This window comes from Crotalus tigris, unplaced genomic scaffold (assembly GCF_016545835.1).
Source record: "Crotalus tigris isolate CLP2741 ecotype Arizona unplaced genomic scaffold, ASM1654583v1 scf7180000017596.1218436, whole genome shotgun sequence".
NCBI lineage: Eukaryota > Metazoa > Chordata > Lepidosauria > Squamata > Viperidae > Crotalus > Crotalus tigris.
Window position 1 is genome coordinate 572,791 of NW_024096501.1, and position 24,883 is coordinate 597,673.

Here is a 24,883-nt window from a genome sequence, read left to right on the forward strand (position 1 = left end):
ATTTTTATATGGTCCCTCCCACCTTAATATATATATTTTCTTATTGGGAGTTTTCTCTTCCATTTTATCATCCTGCCAAGTATCCAACACTAGCTTTACTACTATTTCCCCCCACAACTTTTTAGCTTTCCCACAAATGCTTTTTCCAAAAGACAACTGGACTTTCTTGGTTTTCTTCCTTTGAAAATGTTTTGCTTCTCATCCAAGAAGCTTCTTAAATTCTGAAGAATGGAAGAAGCTTCTGGGATAAGAAACAAAATATTTTCAAGAAAAAACAAACAGACAAACATGAAAATTCAGTTGCCTTTTAGAAAAGCACCTTTGGGACAACCATAATTTGGATGATTGAGAATCTCCATAGACATTTAGCAACTTGTAAGACAGTGATGGTGAACCTTTTAGAGACCGAGTGCCCAAACTGCAACCCAAAACCCACTTACGCATCGTCGGGTGCCGGGTGGGCATGGCCCATTGGGTGGGTGTGGCCCATTGGGTGGGCGTGGTTGCGGTGGTAATGGCAGACTGGGTGGGACCAAATAGTTCAATCAATCAATTCCAATTTTTCAAGATCTTTTTTTTCCCACAAGAAGTTGAAATTGACTGATTGATTGAACCTTTTTTTTTTTTTTTTTTGCACACGGCGGTGGAGGCCTAAAGCGAAAAGGTTTTATAAAACCCAGCTGAAGGCCTAGGACTGGGGCGACGGCGCGCGTGCCCACAGAGAGGGCTCTGAGTGCCAGCTCTGGCACCCGTGCCATAGGTTCACCACTACTGTTGTAAGACCTGGAATATGTAGTAAAAATGCTATGGGAAGCCTGTTTTGCCCTTGAACTCCTCCCTCCGAGGGGGTCCTCGGTGCTTCCTGAGTTTGGTTGTTTTCTTGCAGACATTTCATTACCCAAACTAAGTAACACCATCAGTGCATTATCTAGTTTGGGTAATGAAATGTGTGCAAGAAAACAACCAAGCTTGGAGAGCACCAAGGAGCCCTCATTTCAATCTTGAGCTACAAATATTCTCCTTTATTGACTCTTCTCTCTAGACCAGGGGTAAGCAACCTTGGCTCTTTTATGACTCGTGGACTTCAACTCCCAGAATTCCTCAGCCAGCCATGCTGAGAGGAAAGGGAGAGGTTTCCAAGCTGAGCCATGCTGACTCAGGAATTCTGGGATGAGTGAAGAAGTGCCAAGCTGAAAAGCCAAGTCATAAAGAGCCAAGTTGCCTACCTGGCCTAGGCCTAGGCCGCTTTATGACTCGTGGACTTCAACTCCCAGAATTCCTGAGCCAGCATGGCTCAGCTTGGAAACCTCTGTCTTTCCCCTCAGCATGGCTGGCTCAGGAATTCTGGGAGTTGAAGTCCATGAGTCATAAAAGAGCCAAGGTTGCGTAGCCCTGCTCTAGACAGATCTCCAAGACCTATGAAGGACACTCAGCCACCAAAACATCCTGGCTTTATTTGGGCAAAAATCCTTTGATCGTTACTAAATGTGTAACCAAGTGCACCTGGATAGAATCACCCTGCCAGTAGCCACCTAAAGTAGCATCTTGGGGCAGGTTTTCTATCCTCAAGTGTTTCACCTAGAAGAGATGGCCTGAGGGAGGGTCAGCTTCCAGACATGTTTTAGTCAGGGTGTTCTGCTCCAAGAGCAGAAGCAGTTTTAGCAGGAAGGACAACCGCACAGTTTACATCCAGACCTGGAGTAAGCGCTCCTGCTCTGCTTGCCATTTCTCTTGCCTTTTTCTTTCTTCTTCTTGATCCCAAGTCCAACGGCTGGGAGCCGCAATGGGTGGGACAGGGAGCTGAAACAAGAAACCAAAGGTGAGCAGGCCCAGAGGGTTCTCTGTAGAGGGCTGGGGAAACAGCAGTTTTCCTATCACTTTTTGATAGGAAAAATGGGTGCTGAACCCTTTGCAGGGCAATAAACAACAGAATAACAGAGTTGAAAGGGACCTTGGAATTCTTCTAGTCCAGTGGTTCTCAACCTGTGGGTCGAGACCCCATTTGGGGTTGAACGACCATTTCACGGGGGGTCGCCAAACAACGCAGTCCACCATTTTTTTCCCCTTTTCCTTAGCTGTGCTACTCCCTTTTATTCTATTGGCTTTTGAAAGCCAATAGAATAGTCTCTCTTGAATAGAGTCTAATTCTATTGGCTTTCAAAAGCCAATAGGAATTGTCCAGGCTGTCTCTGCCCCACTGAACCCACCAAAAGTCCCATTCTGCAAACGATGCTGCACCAGTTGAGTAGTCCTCGACTTACGACCGGTTGGGGGGTCGCGGCATTAAAAAGGTTGAGAACCACTGTTCTAATCTAACCCCTTGCTCAAGCAGGAGACCATTTCAGACAAATGTCTTTGTAAAAAGCTCCAGTGATGGAGCACCCATAACTTCTGCAGACAAGTCATTCCACTGATTAACTGTTCTCACGGTCAGACAATTTCTCCTTAGTTCTATGTTGGTTCTCTATTTGATTAGTTTCCATCCGTTGCTTCTTGTCCTGCCTTCTGGTGCTTTGGAGACTGGGTTGACCCCCCTCTTCTTTGTGGCAGCCCCTCAAATCCTGGAACACGGCTATCCTGTCATCCCTAGTCCTTCTTTTCATTAAACTAGACATACCCAATTCCTGCCACTGGTCTTCTAATGTTTTAGCCTTCAGGGAATAACGCTTCCCTTCCAATTCAACCCACCTGGAATCCAGTTTAACTTTTTTGATGGGAATGGAGAGGGGAGGGGAAAACTTTGGAGAACAAATTGTCAAGATGATGGAAGGAACATCTGCCTCTCCCAGGTCCTTGGGAAGGACTTGATAGATGGATACAAATGCCAACTCTAGCCTAACCATCTGGCTGACTAGTTGATAATAATAACATGTAACAGTGATACCCATTGTCATCGGGGCACTGGGAACTATGTCCAAAAACTTTGCAAAATACATCAAGAAACTGCAGCTTCCTGCAATAACTCCAGCAATGTTACAAAAAACTGTGCTACTCGGAACATCTTATATTTTAAGGAGATACCTGGTTGACACCTAGGATGCCGGTAGCAACCTGTGTCAACCATCAGTGCCAGCCAACTTGAATGTTCAGTTGACTGAGATTCATGTCTAATGAATAAAAGATAATGATAATGGAGCATTACTTACATCAAGTATTGCAGGCTCCTGACCTCCTGGGTGATTTATGAAAAAAAGAAGAACAAGAAGAGGGTGGGAAATCTTTGTTACTCTTATCTGGAAGAGATCCTTTCAACCCAAACAAAAAGGCCGCCCTGGAACCACCCCTTTTTTGGATCAAGGACTCATCTAACATGTTCCAACAGGCAAATATTTCTTAAGGTCATATAAAAAAAAGGAAAATTATTATACAGGTACTCCTCGACTTACAACAGTTCACTTAGGGACCATTCAAAGTCACAACGGCACTGAAAAAAAAGTGATGTATGACTGGTTTTCCACACTTAAGACCATGGCATCATCCCCACGGTCACGTGATCAAAATTCAGCTGCTTGGCAACTGACTCATATTTAGGACGGTTGCAGCGTCCCTGGATCGCCTTTTGCAATCTTCTGACAAGCAAAGTCAATGGGAGAGCCAGATTCACTTAACAATCGTTTTACTCATTTAACAACTGCGGTGATTATTTAACAACTGTGACAAGAAAGGTAGTAAAATGGGGCAAAATTTACTTAACAACTCTCTCGCTGACCAGCAGAAGTTGTCGTAAGTTGAGGATTACCTGCATTGGTTTCATACATACACAGTGAATTGCACATTTTTCTAATCAAATCTGCCATACGTAGAAAACAATAAAGTATTGACGGTAACCTCCTTGATTATTATGCCAGTACACCACAGATAAACTATGAGAAGACAGTTCAAGAAGAAGATTTCCAAGAATGTTATGGTAGTATACTGTTTTGTTGGGGAGTTCACATTCCTGTATCATTTCCAACTATCTCTTCTTTGCAAAACTATATCCCAGTCCCCAACCAATCAAAAATGTGTGGTCTTCAAAAACAAACATGTCACACCAACCTTGGTAGGCTGATGGGGACTAATCTAGAATTTTGAGCAATTTGGAAGAAATTGAGCTGAGTATATTTATTTATGAAATCACTGTTGCAATGGCCACATTCATTGAGGCAAAGTTCAAGGCTAACAGATAAGTAGTTTATCCAAAAACATTAATATGAGACAGAAATGGAATTCAGCCCCAGCGTTCCAGCTGACTCTTGTCATATACTTTTCACATCTCATGGAAAAATCCAGCCCTGAAGAGGCACAAACTTCAAGAGCTGTTCATTTTATAATCTATTTTCTTTTATTTTTCCAGAATGGATAGATTGGGACACACACCTGGCCCTCTAGCCCCAGATCCAGGGCCTCCCAAAATTCTTTGTGGTACTGCACTCTATGGTTTTCCTGCACAGACCTGGACTTCCTCTTTGCCCCCTCCTGCAGCGTCAGCCCTCATTTCCCCACTTCCGTTCCCCACTAGCCTGAGTCACCCCCTTGCCTGGCCAAAACTTCCTTCCCATGCCAGACATTTTGAGAAACAGTGTTGGCATCCATCTTTGCTTTTCCACAAGTGCTTCCCAACTGACTGTTAAAATTATATTTGAACTGCAAACAATATGCATTCCTTATGTAAAAACTTGATACTGGGGAAAAGATTGCACAAAGAAGTCAAGTTGCAATTTTCTGTCTGCCTTCCTTCCTTCCTTCCTTCCTTCCTTCCTTCCTTCCTTCCTTCCTTCCTTCCTTCCTTCCTTCCTTCCTTCCATCCTTCCTTCCTTCCTCACTCTCTCTTTCTCTCTCTCTCTCTTCCTTCTTTTCTGTCTATCTGTCTTTCTGTCTTTTGTGATAAAGTTACACGCTGCATTTAGGGAAGTTTGGCCTGCATTGCGCACAAAGCCTTGCCATAAAAGAGCGCCTGAGAGAGATGCTGAGGGCAAGATATGGTTAAGACTAAGACGGGCCTTTCATCCTTTGTATGGAAACATTATTCTGAAGAAACGGAGACAATGGTAAAATAACATTGAGGAAAAAAGACCTTTGGCTAATACATCATACTAACATCAGTGAGAAATATTGTCCTCATCACTTCAAAACATTCCATGTGTAACAAGTAAAACAAGCACAGGTTTCTGAAGTGAAGGTGAAAAAGGTGAGGTGTGGCATGCAAAACACACTCCTAGCAGCTTTTAAGAACTCAGGTATAGGATTCCTGGCCCAAAACACTTCCTTTAGTTTTTGAAGGATTAAAATTGTCCCATGGAGATAGGACATCTATTCCTTAAGCTAGCTATTGCACACGGATGCACCAATTGTAATAATAAACATGACTTTTAACATTGATCATTTCTTTCAGCCTGGTCATTTTACATAACACAGGTTTGCTGAATTCCAGCACATAGGAGAAAAGATTACGAATTGAATGAAAATATGCCGTACTACATTTGGTGCTCACTATGAACAGGATTTGAACTTATCAAGAGTGTCAAAGGTTTGAGGGAAAAGGAACACACAAATCCCATTACCACAAAGATACACCCATGAATTGTAAAGGGAACCTGATGCTCCTAAGGAAAAGAATGGAAAGAGATTACGAAAGTTGGCGTGATAGAACCCAACACCAAGACTGATTAAGAGAAGGCAGGGGAGGCACAATTTCATGAAATTACATGAAATGTTAGCTTTGGGGGGGGGGAATACTGATTGCTTTTACCTTGTTCAAAAAACTGGGATCGCCTTTTTAAGTTTTTCAAAGAAATAGGTTCTGTGTCTATTTGGAAAAAAATACGGAGATACAAACAGGTCAGTGTGGTGTGGTCTGATTTTAGTGAAAATATCCAAGGTATTATTGTTTTCTGTATGGCATTGATACAGTGGCCAGGAAACCACAATGCTATTGCAGAGTAATAGTTTGGCTCGACAAGGTACCAGTCCTGCTTGCGTGCTTCCCAAGGTGCGCCACAGGAGGGCGGGTTGGCTTTGCACCAGAGTGAAAGATGAGCGGGCTCGTCCTGCAGCATCAGCAAAGGCCCTCTTCCTTCCCAGAGCTGCCTCACAAGCAGACACCACAATCGGGAAGGTTCAGAGCCATCTGGAATCTGACTGCCTGCACAGCGCACCAGCTCGTCTCCCCACCAAAGTGGTACCTATCTATCTACTTGCATAGAACGTGCTTTTGAACAGTTAGCTGGACAGAAGCTGAAGCGAGTGACAGGAGCTCACCCCACCATGCAGTGCTAGGGCTCAAACTGCTGGAGCTGAGACTATTTCTAGTATCATTAAGCCACTGAGCCACTGTTCCTCTACATCAGGGGTGTCAAACTGCCAGCCTGCAAGCTGGATGCGTCATCCGGAAGCCGCACCCACCCCATTGCCGGCAATGGCAAAACCGTCACGATACGTTGCATGACGTAACGTGACATTGCAAATTTGACATGTCTGCTCTACATTGACAGGCATTGGCTTGACTGCATTCAAACAAATGGGTCATCGCTTTGGGGGTAGGGGGACCTGATTTTTCAGAGCCTAAATCAAAGCTCTGCTCTTCAGTGACCCAAACCCACTGAAGCATCACCAGATCAAAGCCAAACCAGCAGTTCCTGCAACCGGGTAGGTCCGAGTACCAATTTTGCCCTAGCAAAGTTGCCTGACCCCAATGCTATTCTCAGCCTAAACCACTTGTAAAGGAGACTATTTGAAATGAGGAGTCCTTGGTGCTCTCTGAGCTGGATTGTTTGTTTGCAGATGTTTCATTACCCAAACTGGGTAACATCATCAATAGTAGAGTCACTATTGATGATGTTACCTACTTGGGTAATAAAACATCCGGAAGAAAACGATCAAACTCAGAGAACACCAAGGACTCCTAAACCCCTTGATGTGGTAACTCTACACAGGGTCTTGAGCTCTTTGGAGGACAGGCAGGTCTTCTCAATCAACTTTATTTGATTCAATGGGAAGGAGCTGCTCCAATTTAAAGAGGTTTTCCAGGCCAGCAATAAGCAGAAGAGCTTATTGGTCACTCTTAAAGATCACTCCGGGATGGCTGCAATTTTGCTCCCAAGCTGTACTGTAAGCTTTCTGCTCTCTGACCATCACACACAGTTTTAGCAGACAATGCAGGCTAGTATTAGGTTACAGCTTATGTTTTCCTTCTTTTATTTTCCAGTAAAGGCTAACAATAAAAAAAAATCCCAAATCTTATAAGGCACACAGACAAATATACCTGGCCAGGAGGCAGAGGTTGGATTTTTTTAAGCTTGAAAACCCCTTACCCATTCTTCTGGAAGAGGCTGTTAACCTGCCCAGCAGGTAAAAATGACGTTGGAAGGCAGATGATTCAAAGCAGGTAAAAACCTCTCCTTTTGCTATTGACTTGGTGCATCTCTGCCTCGTTTGTATTTCTAAAACCACTGTGTTTTTATTAGCAGCTAATGATATTTTATTTTATGTACTTTTTATAGATCCGGTCCCTTTCTGTGGCTTAACTAACAGTAAGCTCTCCTACTTCAAGTGCACTGTATAGTTTTACCTTTTTGTTCACAGCAGCTGGCATCATCCTGCATTCCGTTGACTTTTGTTTCAGAACCCTGAAAACAGAAAATTAGCAGAGGATGGCTTTAATTTCTTCCACTTCCAGAAGGTAATACCTGACTTTGAGTCATCTGACAAACCAAACCACCAGCTACCTTGCTTCTCTCCTTGGTTAGTTTCCAACCACTGCTTCTTGTCCTGCCTTCAGGTGCTTTGGAGAATAGCTTGACTCCCTCTTCTTTGTGGCAACCCCTGAGATATTGGAACACTGCTATCATGTCACCCCTCATCCTTCTCCTCATTAGACTAGACATACCCAATTCCTGCAACCTTTCTTCATATGTTTTAGCCTCTAATTCACTAAGAACTCCTTGTCTTCACTCTGGCAGGATTGAACACCCCCTTTATGGACTGTTAATGACTCTTTGACCAAGCACAGACCCACCATCTGATTGGGCTACCCACGTTCTAAAGCTAAAGTCTTGTAGCTTTGCATTAAAAATGCTGTTCTTTGGCCTTGTGATTTATTTATTGGAATTTACAAATAATCTATATTTTATATTATATTAAATAAAATGTTATATATTAAATATTCTTTAATATTTATTAAATTTATAGCTGCCCATCAGGCAGATCAAGGCAACTCTGGGTGGCTTACAACGTAACGAAACGTACAGTACACACCCAAAAACAATTAGAAATGTAAAAACTGATTAAAATTTACAAAAGATTAAGAACACATTTTCCTTGGCAGATTAATCTGACAGCTGCAATTGATTTTGGAGTGGCAGAGCAGAATTTGAAGAAAATTCTCACGATCCCAATTTAAAGCAAATGCTCTTCTCTCTCTCTCTCTCTCTCTCTCTCTCTCTCTCATGTGTTTGTGGTTCTGCATGCATGCATGCCTTTGTGTCACCTTTGTGTGACTCTTTGGTTACAGCTTGGATTAGTCCCTGCAATTTTAGGGACTAGCCCAAGGTCACCCAGCTGGCTTCATGTCTAAAGTAAGACCAGTCTCCCAGTTTTTAGCTCCTTAACCACTACCCCAGAATGGCTCTCAAAATATTGAATATACTCTTTTATCTCCAGATCACTTTAATACCTCTACAGAAGGAGATGAAGACACCTCCCCCCCCCAGGTTTAAGGGCAAAAGAACAGTATTTTCCATCTTGGAATCACCCATGACTAGAAGTTGTGAACACCTTCTTCTGGAGGAAACAGGTCCATAACTTACATCATTCTGCAAATGGCTGTGCAACTCCTTTTTGGACATCTGTTGACTTTGCGTTGAAGCGTGATCTCCTGATGTGGCATCAATCCATTTGTTTTCAGATGTACCTATAATTTTGGTAGCCATACTGGTAAGATTGAGGATTTTGTGCCTTGCAAATGGCGGGAAAGGCTGGTCTTTGCCCCAATCTGATTGATATGTGGAGATCAAAAGAAATTGGAAAGGTGGACAGGGGGAACGTCAAAGTGTAAAGGGAATTGACAAAAATACATCCAAACAACACATAAAGAGGAGAAAAAAAATATAATAGAGGACAGGAGAAGGAAGGAGTGATTTGGGGTGTTAATGTGGAATATCCTATTAGGTGTTTTTATGATAGACCGCCTTTTCCCCAAAGCAAGAATTAGTCAAAAGTATGCACAATAAAAGCATGTTAACTAACAGCAACTATTTTATAGACCACCTTTTGCCCAAAGCAATAATTAGTCAAAAGCTTGCACAATAAATAGCAAGTTTACTAACAGCAACTTTATTTTAAATTAGAAGAATTTCAAAACGTTGGGAAGTAGAGTTGACCTTAGAGTCTTCACACATATTGTTGCCTAATGAATGGGGGCATAGACAAAATCAAAGTACATTGAGATCAACTCTTTCCAAGAACATCCTTACTCCAGGAAATGACTTCCCAATTTCTAGAAAGTAAACTTGCTCAACCAGCTGGTGACAGTGTAATTCATGCAACAATTAGAAAATAATAAATATATTTCTTGCTACAAATGCTTTTTTTTTTTTTTTTTACAAAAGCAGAAATACTAACTGCAGATACTTCAATGGAAACAAACCACCAGCTCCTGCTGAAGGCTGTAAGAATACAGAACTCATCCACCATAATACAACTTAGAGGAAAGAGGAGACAATTCCCACTGCACTCAGTGCAAGTAAACACGCACCCTTCCTTCCATGCCGCCTCACGTCCATAACAAGGCATCCATTTTCCAGGGCCTGGCAAATGGCGGCTTCCCACTCGCCCTGCTCCAAGTGTGAAACACTGGTGCCCCCAAGGGACAGGATTTCATCCCCAACTTTCAACTGACAAAAATCTGCAGGGCTCCCTGTCGAGAGAAAGGCCAATGAAGTCACATACAACCTCCATATATCCAGCATCAGATTGTAGAGCATGTTAGTCCAAGCAACTCTCTCCTAAAGTTTTAAGGAAACCTGCTTTCAAGATTCGGGCTCATTGGTCGTATTGCAACCTCCATATATCCAGCATCAGATTGTAGAGCATGTTAGTCCAAGCAACTCTCTCCTAAAGTTTTAAGGAAACCTGCTTTCAAGATTCGGGCTCATTGGTCGTATTGACTGTATTGGCACCCTTTGGAGCAGGTGTGGGAAAGCGATGGGGGTGAAGTAATGCTCTGAGCTCGTCACAAGGCTTTGCAAAAATGCCCCTTTGGAATGCCGGAGGGTGTCATGAAAGTTTGTGTGACACCAAGGAAGGGATATTTCTCACGAAGAAAAAGTCCTTTTTATTGGGGGGGGGGGAGATCAATGTTGGAATGAGACACTCCAGGATGGAAAGTTAGCTCAGAATTTCTTGCATAGCCCTGAGATCCATAGTAAAAGCTGTTAGGAGTTGAGATGGTCCTGCATTTGAATATTAATATCAAACTGTTTGGGGCTTTAGAAGGAACCAGCCGATCCTAAAAGCAAGTCAACTTTGCATGTCTACAAACTTTGTTTTTTCACATTCTTGCAAGCTGAATTCTTTCCTCCCCTTTCTCCTTTTCCATTTTCTCCCTTCCCTTCCCTTCCCTTCCTCAAGGAAAATGCAAGATTTAAATACTGTTGTTTACCTTCTTCTATTGATTTTACAAAGACACCAGAAGGATTCTGGTACACGGCAAATCCAAAGCTACGACTGCTGCCTGGTTTCTGATTTATACTGATTCTCATATCGCTGTATTGCTCCTAAAAAATGAAGGAAGAGGAGAAGGAAGATACCAAAGAAAGAATGTCAACAGTCATTCGTTCACATTACCTTAGCTAGTCTTTTTAGATTGTTTCAGGCACAGCTGGAGCATTCACTATTTATGTCCTGTCTCTCCTGACATTTTAAGTAATTTAAGAACCTTCATGTGGTTTGAAGTGATAGAAATCAATCAAAACACTAAACCAGGGGTCTTCAAACTTGGCCCTTTTATGACTTGTGGACTTCAAGTCCCAGAATTCCTCAGCCAGGCACTGCCTGGCTGAGGAATTCTGGGACTTGAAGTCCACAAGTCATAAAAGGGCCAAGTTTGAAGACCCCTGCACTAAACTAAGAGATATCCAACAAATATAACAGTCCTTGACAGACAAGAGTTGAGACCATCCTGGATTAATTGCCACAGAGTAGTGCAACTAAGAAGGCTACTTCTTGTCCCATCAAACTGTTCTCCATAAGCTCTGGCACTCTCCAGCCCTCTTCTGACCTCTCTAGAGAAAGTCTGCTGAGCCACAGAGAGTCCTAGAAAACTGTTTCAAGTCCAATTCTTCCCTCACATTTATGACTCATTAGAAGAACCTCCCATTTGTTCCCCAGGTTGACTACCTCAAGATTCCCTTCTCTAGGAAAGTTATTCATGATTTTCTCTAGCTTAAAAGTAATGCCTGATTCTTTGTGGGGTAGAGCTTCCTGTATTTTGGAAAACAGAAGCATTTTTCCAACTTACGTGCTGTCTTGACTCCTCAGTGCCTGAAAGGGTTCTCTCTTTGGGAGCAGAAGATCTAATGGTCATTGAATCAGGACCGGTGTGATGATCTGATTTAGGGTCCAACTCAGGTGTTCTCCTTCTCTGCTCCTCCAGTAAGCGGCTTGTCCTGGTTTTGCTGCCTTCTGCAACTCGTTGCTCCATCTGGCCTTGGCCTTGTTGTGACCCTCCTGTCTGAGCTTCAGAGCCCCTGCTGTGCCCTGACTGAGCATTCCTGGGCCCCTCCATTCCTCCATTGTATTTCATGGCTGCATCCATCTGGAAGAAAGATTTTTAAAAGAGACATTTTCAACATTGGCCTGGGCAGCATCTACTGAAAATCTTCCTCATGTTTTCCCAGCCCCTATGTGCCTTGCTAATTATCTGCAGTGTTAATACAGCATTGTTGTTTGCTTTAAGTCAGAAAGTTCTGGTCTGGATAAAAGCATGAAAGACTAGGCTGCAAGGACATAATAGCAATAGAACTTAGACCAGCGGTTCTCAACCTGTGGGTCGCGACCCATTTGGGGTCGAACGACCATTTCACGGGGGTCACCAAACAACACGATCCGCCATTTTGTCTGCCATTTTTTTTCCTCAGCCGGCGCAGGGGGCGGCACCACGCATGTGCGCTGCGCATGTGTCACTGCGCATGGGGGGAACCGCGCATGTGCGCCACGCATGGGGCACCACATGGAGCACCGCACAGCGCATGCGCAGCATGCATGGGGTGGCACAGTGGGCACTGCTGCGCATGCGTGCCACGCAGTGGGTGGTGCCGCGCATGCGCGCTGTGCATGCACGTCGTGTGCTTATGACCGGGGTCGCCGGTATAAAAAGGTTGAGAACCACTGACTTAGACTTATATACCGCTTCACATTGCTTTACAGCCCTTTCTAAGCAGTTTACAGAGTCAGCATATTGCTCCCAACAATCTGGGTCTTCATTTTACCGACCTTGGAAGGATGGCAGGCTGAGTCAACCTTGAGCCGGTGAGAATCGAACTGCCAAACTGCAGTACTGCATTCTCACCACCACGCCAGCATGGCTCATACACAAACCTATATAGGTCCAGATTTAAAACACTGAGACTGATGTGTTGATATATAAATAGTAGACAAATAGTTGCAAATCCAAAGTAAAATCATTTTGATTCCTTTTAAGTGAGTAGTTTTACCATTTCTCCTGGAAATCTCCCTAACGGGGTTGTGTATCTATATACAAGAATAGATATACATTATATTTTCTTTTTTATATTTTAGATATGAGACTGCAGATATAAAAGCAATTAAAGTGTGAAATTAGCCAGAGTTGCTCTCTTTAGATACAAGCCAGTTTTTTTTACCGTAAAGGACCTGGGAAGCGAGGCGATTCCTCTCATAGGGGCCCCAAAAGGCCTCGGGGTGACCACCGATGTCAACCTGGCGGTGTCGGTCTTCTGATAACTTCTTGGTAGAGATGCTGAAACCTGACCAGATCCAGTTTGGGCATTTGATGACCGGGAACTTGGCAATGGGGGCTCCATCCTTACTCCAGCCAGGCTGTCTATTGAGGTGAGAGGCTCATCCTTCACCCCACGTTCTGGTTTCTGGTCCTTTAGCTCATGATCATCTTCCCTTTTCAAGCCTCCATTTGCCTCGGTTGGAACACAGACTTTGGGAGATGCTTTCTCTTCCCTAAAGACGTCTTCGTTTGAGAAATACGATTGTTCCATCTCTTGCCAAGAGTTCCTCAGAGGAGCTTGATCTCGCCTCTCTCTAGAAGAAAAGCAAAAGCTTTGGGTAATCTATGACCTCCCAAGTAGTCTCTCTCTCTCTCTCTCTCTCTCTCTCTTTCTCTCTCTCTCTCTCTCTCTCTCCCCCCCCCCTCTCTCTGTGTATACAACTTGCAAGGTTGCAGTTATGTTGATTCAAAGAGGACACAGCAGGATTCAGGGCTGTTCTACAACACTCTTCTGTCCCCAGAGTAACAGGTACTATTTTCACGATGCTGGTGGCACACTTTTCCTCTGGATTTTTTTTTTTAAATAATTCTATGGTAGATAAAGAGGATTGGTCCACGTTTCAAATTAAAAGGTAAAATCTCCAATGCCGCTTGACCATCGGGGGAATATATTTTAAGAGCCAACGGTATCAAATCCAATCCTCGATTTACAACAGTTCTTTTAGTGGACCATTTGAAGTTACAGGGGGAACTGGGGAAAAAAAAAGACTTTGTTTTTCACACTTTGCACTGCAGCATTCCCATGATCATGTGATCGACATTCAAATGCTTGGCAACTGGCATGAATTGATGACTGTTCCAGTGTCCCGGGGCCAAGTGATCCCCTCTTGTAACCTTCTGATCAGCAAAATCAATGGGAAAGCCAGGTTTGCTTAACAACCCTGTTATTAACTTAACAAGTGCAGAGATTCACTTAACAAACGTGGCAAGAAAAGTCGTAAAATGGAGCCAAATTCACTTAACGCAACAACAGAAATTTTGGGCTCAATTGGGGTCGCAGGTAGAAGGCTACCTATAAACAGAATTTTATTTGTGCGCTCCTTTTTAAGAAAGCACAAAGCGCCTCCTGCATTTCATTGAAAAGAACTCTGGATACCTGATAGCATCAAACGAGGACAAAATGAAGCAGGCCAAGAAAGATCTTTAAAAGGCTCTTTTGCAGGGCAAACATCACCCATTCCCCCACACCCCCTCCAATTCTCCTCAATAGTTATATAAGACTTGTATTAAGAATGCAGAAATGGAGCTTATGTCAGAGCGAGTTTGGCTTGAGATCCAGAGACAAATCAATATTGTAACGGAGAAAACAAATAAGGAAGTTGAAAATGAACCCAGTTAAAATGGCAACATCAATGAGGCTTAAATTAAAAAGTTCCTTTCGAAATGATGTACTGAAATTATCAACGTATTTGGTTAATTAATTTTATTGATATGAGATGGTTATCATTTTCATTATTTAGGAATCCAATTATCCAATCACTCCGGAGAGAAGAACTGACAATTAAATATGCCGGCAACTGAGCGTGTAAATAAAGTCAAAGACAATCAATTAAAACCAGTTTGCTGCTGAATTCCAGCCAACGTAGCAAGGATTAAGCCTTTAAAGCTGCTAGACATGGCTGGCTAGTATTACCTGTCTCTCTGCATTTCTTTCAGGGTTTTACTGCGCCGTTCCGAGCTTTCCAAAGCTCTTCGCTCAATTTCTTCTCTCTCCTCCTTTTTCCTTTGCAGATCAGAGGTGTGGCTCCTGCGCCTACTTTTCCATTTTGCCAGATCCTATACAAAAAAGCCGCAGCAAGCAACGGTTAGGTAAAGCCTCGGTCTACAAGCTCCTCCAGCTGAACGTTCTGACCAAGAGTGAGCAGCTGACTGTTTTCACCTGAGATACCTATTGTGTTGCCTTCTCAAGTGTCTTTTCACCAGCCTGTCCTCAATCTGAACAATGGCAGCCTTTCAGCTTCCTGACGCTTACTAAAAGGTTTTGCAGGAGAAAATGCACCTGCTGCTCTAAAATGGAAGCTCTCGAAATCCCAATATTCCTTCCTAATTTCTACACAAATCCTAACTTCCAACTTTTTAGGCTTTGTTATTCAAAGCAGCAATGGCAGCTGGTATTTTTTTTATTAACCTGATCACCCAGCTCAGGAGCATTTCACATACTCTTGAATTACCTGGTGTAATTCAAAAGGGTGACTGAAAACCAAAACAGTATTGGATTCTCAGATGCCCTAACTGAGGAATGCATTTACTTCACCGTGGTAGCATGGTAGTAAGAATGCAGTATTGCAGGCAAATTCTGCCGACTGCCAACAGTTCAATCCTCAAGGTTGATTCAGCCTTCTATCCTTCCGAGGTCAGTAAAATGAGAACCCAGACTGTTGGGAGTAATAGCCGACTCTTGTAGAGAGGGCTGTAAAGCAATGTGAAGCGATATATAAATCTAAGTGCTATTGCTATTGTTGTTGATGTTAATCTTAGCCTCACTTTCATGTATTGTTGTTATTCCCACACTTTAGTCTATGAGAACATGTGTGGCAGGCAATTTCTTAAGAACTAGCCACCTTAATGGTTGCACCTTCCAGTCTTGGATTTTTCTCTGTTGTTCTTTTGGCTCCAACAAAATTTAGGCCTTTTAATCATGTATGATCTTTCTGTATCATGATCTGCTAATCAATTTTATATCTGCTGTTACGATATTTGCTATCTGCAGCTGTCAGTTGATTCTGTCTGTTTTTTTCTCTGGCAGAAAATGCACCTTGCTGAATTCTCGTCTGAGGCCAAGAATCACCACTGGAAGAAAAATCACATTGTTTCTCTAGCATGTCTATTAGAAGATATGGTGACCAAAGCTAGCGAAAGCATCTTTTGAAGTTCTTCTGGGCCTTTAATCCATTTTCCATTACTCTGTTCCCACCCTCAGCCCTCCTTCCACTTCTAAAGGAGAACCCAACCCACGTGCCATCCCATCTCCTACTTCTGATAGGCACGCGGTTAATGGCTGCCACCCACATTCTGTTTCTTGTGGACCGTCTTTTAGAACCACCAAGAGGGACTGCAAAGAGGGGTCTTTCCAAGTCTTACATCTTGCCACTGCTGATCTTGTTCCCGCAGCTGAGTTTTTATTTTCTGGAGCTCTTCGTAACGCATCTGCCGGATCGTTTGTAGCTCATCTGCACTGACGTCATTCAAGGATTTACTCCTAGAGTTAGAGACAGACTTTTAGAGTTCCAGACCATTTCCTTCTTCAAGAAGGGATCGAATAATCTGATTAGCAGAAATAAGACTAGGTGTTCTACAACCAGGTAGTTTTTAGTAGCGTGTAGGGTGAGAATGCTTTGCTGCACCTATGAAATGGCCATCTCAGAGAGTCACAGAATTGTGGAGTTGGAAAAAGCCAGAAGGATCCTTTGGTCCAACCTTTACAAGGGAGAACCAATTAAGAGAGGTGGTTCTCCAGCCTCTTCTTAAGAAACTCCAGAGATGAAGAAGCCACATCTGTCACACTGTGATGCAACAGACGTTACCATCAGATTTTTTTCTCCTTATACTTAAATGAAATACAGGTTTCTAAATCCAGTTCCTGACCGTCTTCCGTGGGTTATCCTTTTATAGAGCACTTTACGTAACTTTTAATGATTTTTAATGAAAGGGTCTAAATATGAGATGGCCATTTCCACCCGTCTTTTCAAGGCTCTGGGTCAATATTTAGAAGAGCTCTCTTCCAAATCCGTAACTCAGGACACTCTGAAAGTTACTACACTGAATATCAAAGTCTGCCTCCCACTTCATGGTCAGGACTCTCTTGGGATGCAGGAGAAGGGAAAAAAAAAGATTCTGTGATCACGTATTTCCTGTAGCCCTAAAATATGCTGAGCAAAATAGACTGCAAAACCATAGTACAAAAAACTAAACACTGCCCTTTGCATCTGATCTTAAGCATGACAGAGCAAGTGGGAGTTTCTCCATCATCTCACCAATATCCACCCTCCCTCCAACAGATTTTGACATCATGCATAAATGCAGGTGGCCACAGTTGAAGTTATGAGAAACAACGGGGGGGGGGGGGAGAGAGAAACGCTAAATCTAGATCGTCTTAGGTTTGTCCATTATGTGTGGCTGGAGTACCCCAACATTTGCACTATCCCCTAAAGTGCACCATGAAGCTATGTGGCTCCCCCATTGAACAAAGGGTGATAGGGTGTAGGCATGGGCAAGAGACAAACAAATCCCATAGTAGGTGAGATAAGCTATTATGGCTTATTTAACAAGCCATAAACGAGACCATTAATTGTGCTCTAAATGCTTTCTCCAGATGGGAGGTTCCTTCAGAATCCCAAAAATAAAGCAAAAGAGGAGAAGAAAGAATAATCTTTCTTCATCTCCCAAGAAAATTGCATAAATGAGATTATAAATGAGGTCATAAAACTAATATATCTATTTTATATTTATTTTGGAGGAGGAGGAGGAGGAGGAAGAGGAGAAGAAGAAGAAGAAGAAGAAGAAGAAGGAGAAGGAGAAGGAGAAGAAGAAGGAGAAGAAGAAAGAGGAGGAGGAGGAGGAGGAAGAGGAGAAGAAGAAGAAGAAGAAGAAGAAGAAGAAGGAGAAGGAGAAGAAGAAGGAGAAGGAGAAGAAGAAAGAGGAGGAGGAGGAGGAGAAAACAAAGGAGAGAAAAGTAACATATGACAAAACTCTTCACTTTATAATTAATAACAAAAGATCTAAGCACATCAGAGTCGACAGTTATATGTCCCCTCGCAGTGACCCTTGATGATTCTGGAAGCTGATAACTGGTTAGGATGGAGTTAATCTCCAGACTGATCACGGATCTGGTCCTCTTCCAAATCCATCTGCCCTCCAACACCTCCCCCCACTAGATAAGACTTCAAAGAAGTGATGAAAAACTCATGCATCTTCACCCAATCCTCATGTGCCCCCCCCAACCCCAAGGCAGCCCCCATGCACATCAGCAGCATCAGCATCAGCCAAAGCAACTCTCAGAGCTCAGCCTGGACCAGCATTTCCTTCCTGGCCTATCTTTTCATTTCTCTTTTCTCTTTCTTTCTTTCCCTCTCTCCCTCCCTCCCCCTCCTCCTTCCTTCCTTCCTTTCTCTTTCTTTTTTATATTTCTTTTCTCTCTCTCTCTCTTTCTTTTCTCTCTCTCTCTCTCTCTCTCTCTCCTTCCTTCCTTCCTTCCTTCCTTCCTTCCTTCCTTCCTTCCTTCCTTCCATTCTTTTTCAGGGTTAAAGGAATCTTGTCAGCTATCAGCTAATTGATTCATTGTCCAGACAAATAGATTGTCTTCCTAAGAGGATTACAGTATATTAATTCAAATCCAGGGCAAACAATAATTCAAATAGCATATTAAATTCTGAGATGCAGCCACAAGCTTTCTTTCCATCTGGAAATAAAACAACCCTTTCATTTTCATGGATCGTTTTGGGCTGTAGAGTGTCCTGATGAAGAGCGTGGTGAATGGTGATTAGAAGATCTTACACATGAGGGGTCCTTGTTATTCCCTGAGCTTGGTTGTTTTCTTACAGATGTAAGAACGAAGCTCAGAGATAACCAAGGAACTCTCATTTCAACCCTGAGCAATAAATATTCGTCTTTATCGGAATTTAGAAATACTAAGATTGACAACCTCTTAGTAACATTAGTCCAATCCTAACTGAAGAGGCCCTTCAAAATCCTATTTTTAATTGTTTTTATAAACTTCTTTTCTGGCTAAACTAGATGGCTCGTGGGGTTGAATAATGCAAATAAATAAATAAAGCTGAAAATATGCATCTGTTTCCAAAATGGCCATCCTGCACTTATTCTTCTGCCACCCAATAAGATTTATAAGATGTTTCAAATTATATTGGCAAGATGGGCTGCTCTTGCCCTATCTCTGCCATCAGCTAAAAAAAAAAAATGGAGTAGCCTTTACTGATGTATTTGTATCTATATCTCTCTCATCTGTCTGTCTGTCTCTATTTGTCTGTCTACCTATCTACCTACCTGCCTATCTATCTCTCTCCCTCTGTCTGTCTGTCTGTCTGTCTGTGTCTGTCTGTCTATCCATCCATCCATCAATCCAATGCTGGGATTTAGCCGGTTCACACAACTTCAGTAGAACCCGTAGCTGATTTTTTGTTGACTTTGGCAAATCAGCTGAAGGCCTAACCGTTTTTTGCAAGGCCCAGAACAGCCCACTGGGAATGTGTGAATGCCACTTCCAGAACTCCATTCTGAGCCTCGGAGACCTGGGGGAGTCCTTCCAGGCCCAGAACGGCCCACCAGAAGTGTGTGGATGCCACTTCCAGAAGTCTGTTTTGAGCCTCAGAGGCCCGGGGAGTCCTCCCCGGCCCAGAATGAACCACTGGAAATGTGTGAATGCCACTTCCGGAAGTCTGTTCTGAGCCTCAGAGGCCCAGGGGAAGGCCTCCCCGGCCCAGAATGGACCACTGGGAGTGCGTGAGCACTGCTTCCAGAAGTCCATTCTGAGCCTCAGAGGCCCAGGGGAGGCCTCCCAGGCTCAGAACGGAGCATTGGAAGTGTGTGGACACGACTTCAGGAGTCTGTTCTGAGCCTCAGAGGCCTGGGGAAGGCCTCCCAGGCCCAGAATAGTCCAATGGAAGTTCATGGATGCTGCTTCCAGAAATCCATTCTGAGCCTCAGAGGCTCAGGCCCAGAACAGACTTCTGAAAGTGGCGTCCACGCAGAGAACCAGTTGTTTTGGACTGTTTTGGACTCAAGCATTCTCTTTGGTATCAGATTTCTATCCAGAGTTCAGGAGAGAACAGGCCACTCAACTTCATGCTGCAAAAATGGCCCGTTTTCTTTTAAACTCCTCCAAGTCCTGAAAGGGTAGTGTGGGGGAGCTGGTTCGGCACACATTCGCAGACTGAGAATAATTTTGAACTTAAGTAAGAGGTTGCTGCCTAAGACATTGTTTATATTCTCTCTAAAATTCTTTGCTGGAATTAGGAAGAAAAAGCTGGAATTAAGAGTCCAGGAGTGGCAACGTAAGGCCGACCTTCCTGTAGGTTGTGATTTCTTTTTTTCAAACGATTGCCAAAATATAAAACGTATATTGTGTGCATGGATTAGAAAGCGATAACAAGCCTAAAAAATACAGGTTTCAGGTTTTATTGTGTGGCTTGTAAGTTGTTCAGTGCATTTAATACTGTAGCTTCTACTCTTGTTGAGTACTATTGCTGGCTATGGGGAAGGAAACATTTTAAAAAATGTTTTTCAATCCATGTTCTGCTCAGCATGGGCTCTAATCGTCCTTATTCTGTGGCCCCTCAAACATTTTAGGCATTCTTCTACATAATATGGAAGGTTTTGACTTTCGGGTGAGATGTTTGTTTGTTTATTAAGCTGCTTAATCACCCACCTCCCTCACAGACGGGCTCAGAGCGACATACAATTTAATCAATACTATAACATTTCAAAAACCAAATAATTTAAGATTAAACAATGCTCTGAGTGCGGCTGTTTCAGAGACCTGGGACAAACAGCTGCATGCAACTGAACACCTCCCACACTTACAGACAACATCAGCATGATGGCTTGTGGCAACTGGCTTACACAGCAACAGCTACATTTTATTTTTGACTTATTGTATTTATTTCTGACTTATTTGGGGTCTTTAGCCAAACAGGAGCAGAGTTGCCAAAGTTTACCAGAACCGAAGCTGTTTGTGAGAATTTGCAAAGCTGTACCTAGAGTTCGCCACCCCACCCCCACAGCTTCCAAGTTAGTCTCTTGTGGTTTTTCAGGGACAGCAGCAGCAGCAGCCCCTGCAACCCCTTGGGGGGAGTCCCAAAGATGCTTCCGCGGGCGCTTTGCAAGCCAGTTGGGCGCCAGACCCAAAGCACATGCACACGTGGCCTCAAGCAGAGTTACAAGGAAATCAATGGGAAGGTTAGAGGCGTTCACAGTCTGCCATGCTTCCGTCATTCCACTTACCCATGTTCCTCAGAAATCTTTTGCAACAGCCTGGGGGAAATCAGAAAACCAACAAAGTTCATGCGTCCCGTTCCACTGGCATTGCCGTATGTAACGATGCCTACAGGTTCATGCCCACCTTATCAGCTATAGCAGCAATTGAACTGGAAAAGGGGCACGAGGTCCCTGCAACTAATTCAACAGCTTCGTCTTTTGAAGAACCATTTTAACTTTTAACTTTAACTTTTCAATGTGACCCTAAACACTTTTCTGACCTCTGTTTCTCATTGTTTGATATGGACCATGCAAATGTATGAGCTTCACTTATGAAAATGCCAACGGTTACATCACAGTTGTACATAGAGCATTTTTCACTATTTCAAACAAATATTAAGACATGTCCAAAGCTTAACACGTGGGAAAGAAACCAGCTGCAGCTGCTTTAGACTCGGTAGATTTTTAGAATGTAGGTAAGTTGTCGACTTACAACCACAACTGAGCCCCAAGGCTTCCATTTCTAAGCAAGGCAGTTGTTGAGAGAGTTTTCCCCCATTTCACCATCTTTTCTTGCCACTGTTGTTAACTGAATCATACAGTCATTGAGTGAATTTGGCTTCTCCCATTGATTCGGCTTGTCGAAAGCCAGCTGGGGAAGATGATCACATGAACCCGGGGCAACACAACTGCCCTAAATACACGCCAGTTGTCAAGCGCCCAAATTTTCATCATATACCCATGGGGATTCTACAATGGTCGTAAGGGTGAAAAACGGCCATAAATCACTTTTTAGTGCTGTTGTAACTTTGAATGGTCACTAAACAAATGGCTGTAAGCCGAGGACTAATTCCAGAACTGCTTAAAGACCATGTGAATTGAATGCCTGGCCCCTGCCCAGTTGGTGGGCACAGGAGAAAAAGAAACCCAGTAACAAAGGCTCTTGCCAGCAGAGAACTCAATACATGGGTGGAGCGATCAAGTGTTTATTCTAAATTTAATATTTACGTTTAAGAAAACGATCAGCTTGCAGATACTTGTTTCCCAATGAAAAATGCACAATTGGTCCTTTGGAATGAGGCAGTGAGCAAAGATACAGAACACTTAAAGAAGAAGTTATGGCTGGTGCAAGGAGAATGGAATGGATGAGGTCATTTCAAGACGAAAAAGACTTTACCAGATGAACATCAGAAATCTCATTAAGATTGACCCAAGACTGTGTCTTCGCGGTGAACGATGGGGCCAATAATCAGCTCTCTAGAATCCAAACTTCTTCTGTAAAGGTTGTAAAATCCCTCCCATATGAGGGGAATTAAAAACAAAAATCAGTGGAAATGTTTCTGCCTTTTTCCCTCTCCCTCAAGTATAAACAAACATGTCAACTTCTTTGGAACTGGGCTTGTTTTCTGAGCAACAAGGAAACAATTCTGGACAATTCAGACAATTAACAAGGCTTGGGGAAAAAATGGGGTTATAGAAACTGTTTTTTTAAAAAAACCAAATATTAAGCCGGCATGATTCAGGAGCACACATTCTGAAACAGTTTAATAGACATTAATTAATAGTTAAAACAGATTAAATATTGCCAAAATATAGATTCTACTTTGATCTGATCAAAGGAGTTGCAGGCTGAGCAGCAACACATTAAGCCCTTTGTGAGGAAAATAAAATTGGAAAAGGAGTTTATCTTCCTTCTGTCTCATTTTCAGAGATGATTTTCAACTCAAGAGAAGCATTTTATGTTCACCTAAGAATTTTTCTGGAAATAGGCTGTCAGTGATTATGGCTTATGTTTATTCAACTACAGACTTCAAACATACATCATTTTTCGAGAACAATTGCATACTAAGGGGTACCAGCTTCTTATTAACAACAGAAGCCTGTATTCTTGACCCACTACAATAAATATAGTCTTGGAGTTACTCCACAAATAGATCTCTAACTTCTGACAGATGGATTGCGAGCCTTTGATGACCTGAATGAGCAACAACAGAACTGATGGGGATAGACATGAACATCAAGCTTAGACGTCACACCACGACATGCTTTGTTGAAAACCAAACACCACCGTTCGCTTCCAAGCACTATTTCTAAATACTCAGATGCAAGTACGATCCATGCATGACCACGAGCTGACCTGTCAACCATTTGCCGTTTCTTATGCCTGATTCTGCTGGCCTCTCTGATGGTTTCCCATTTTTCCATATCTTGTTTGCTACACACTCCTGGAAAGAAGCTCTTGCGTTGCACGTTCCCTCCTAGGCAGAGCAGCTCCATTTTTCGGGTCAACATATCGTCTTTCTTTTGCCTTGAAGAAGGAGATAAGACTTTTCCTCTGCTTTCACGTTCACTCTTAAGGGTGGACTTCTCCAGCAAGCATAGAAATTTGGCCTGGATTTCTGGGGGCAGACTCCAAGGGTCCGGGAAGAGGGCTGGCTGGTATTTGTCAGGGGCACCCGATAAAGGCACTTCTTTCTTTTGCAGTTGAGCTTTGCGAACAGTGAAGTCATCTTTTTCTAAATCTGGAAATATTTCCTCTTCCCCATCTCTGGGCTGAAGCACAATTTCTCCTTCGATCCGTGGACTTTGTTGACAAGACCTCCTAAAATACTCAAAATCTTGGAGAACGACTGGATTCGCGTGGGAGGCACCGGTCTTACGGACGAACAAATCGTCGTTTTCCAGATCTGGGTAAAAGTCTCTAATCTCGTGGATTCTTTGGTCACAGCCTGGCCTAAGGTAATTATATTTTCTGCATGTTATGAGCCGAGGCCCTGAAGATGGGTCAACTTCGGTTCTATGGTCAGAAGACAGGTGGCCCTCTGAATACTTTTGCAGGGCTCGAAGAAATAAAAACTGGCTGAGATACAAAAGATACACATAAACATTAGATTTGCAGAATGCTGTAGGTCACAGAGACCACAAACTTAGCAAAGGTTGCTAGCCTTAGCAAAGGTTGCAACCTTAGCAAAATTTATCGATTCTGGGCTCTGTCATTTCTGCACATGAATGAAGGATTGTCCCCGTAGGCAAAGATCTGTCCACATCAGAAACGGATGCAGGAAAGAGAGGGAAAAGATTGCAATGCTTTCCTCTCTCCTTTTACTATCATAGCTGGAGGCTTTCAAAAAATATCTATTAAGGAACATCCCCTCAAAAGAGGTCTTCAGCTGCTGAAGTGATACAACCCAGAGAAAGTTTTGCCGACTTAACAAGCACTCAACGGAAAGGAAGACCAAAAGATGCAGGCACTCCAGGAAAGTGCACAAACACACACGGAAGCAAGGCTGGTTTGGATGCCCAGTTCTTTAAAAGGACAAGACTTCTACTTTGGGGTAACAGCAAAGCAGGCCAGCCATTGTAACAGGCACAGGAGTAGCAACCAGCAGACATAAAACAATCCAGATCACTTCAGTAGCATGAATTCCAAATGCCCAGGTACAGAGATTGTATTAGAAAGACAGCTTCCGTATCAATATTTCACATCCCCGTTTAGCAAAGCACAAATGCCTTCACTCAGGTCAACCCATCTGGCTCATGCAATTGTAGGAACCTTGGCAGTTCGCCTGCAGCAATTTCAGTGGTTGGCTTGGTGGGTTGAGCATCTTCTTGGCATCTGATGCCCAAGCTGTCCATGATGCTGTGGCTGGGCTGGACTTTTGCATCCTCCTCTTCAGCATCTGCCAAGTTACTGTATAGGATCCCACATTGAGAGAAGAAGAAAAGGCAGAAAAATAAGCCCTGACCGAAAAGTTAGGTTGCAGCAATCTATTTCAGCACCCAACACAGAGGCCACAGGCAACGATGAACAGAAAAACTATCCACTGCAATTGCCACAGGCTACAATGGACACCTCCCTCCCCCCATGTGCATGGACTCCAATGAGCTAAAATGCGTTTTCTAGAAATCAGGTTGGATGCAGAAAGAACATGCAAG

At 43.2% G+C, this 24,883-nt stretch overlaps 1 protein-coding gene across 13 annotated transcripts in view; it reads right to left on the minus strand.

Annotated features, from left to right (window-relative positions):
• Positions 1–24,883, minus strand: part of LMO7 (LIM domain 7) — a 149,726-nt gene that overhangs the window by 20,607 nt on the left and 104,236 nt on the right. For 3 of the 13 annotated variants that reach the window (XM_039365749.1, XM_039365765.1, XM_039365723.1), the window contains exons 10-24: positions 24,501–24,638; positions 23,085–23,807; positions 20,975–21,004; positions 16,100–16,217; positions 14,652–14,794; positions 12,861–13,272; positions 11,498–11,794; positions 10,640–10,754; positions 9,734–9,895; positions 8,787–8,971; positions 7,550–7,607; positions 5,732–5,788; positions 5,544–5,585; positions 3,147–3,172; positions 1,696–1,800 (exon numbers count right to left, since the gene is read on the minus strand). In XM_039365749.1, coding sequence (XP_039221683.1) covers positions 1,696–1,800; positions 3,147–3,172; positions 5,544–5,585; positions 5,732–5,788; positions 7,550–7,607; positions 8,787–8,971; positions 9,734–9,895; positions 10,640–10,754; positions 11,498–11,794; positions 12,861–13,272; positions 14,652–14,794; positions 16,100–16,217; positions 20,975–21,004; positions 23,085–23,807; positions 24,501–24,638 — 2,611 coding nt within the window. The remainder of the gene's footprint in view (positions 1–1,695; positions 1,801–3,146; positions 3,173–5,543; positions 5,586–5,731; positions 5,789–7,549; positions 7,608–8,786; positions 8,972–9,733; positions 9,896–10,639; positions 10,755–11,497; positions 11,795–12,860; positions 13,273–14,651; positions 14,795–16,099; positions 16,218–20,974; positions 21,005–23,084; positions 23,808–24,500; positions 24,639–24,883) is intronic. The other 10 variants (XM_039365774.1, XM_039365808.1, XM_039365732.1 and 7 more) reach the window with 9 other exon arrangements.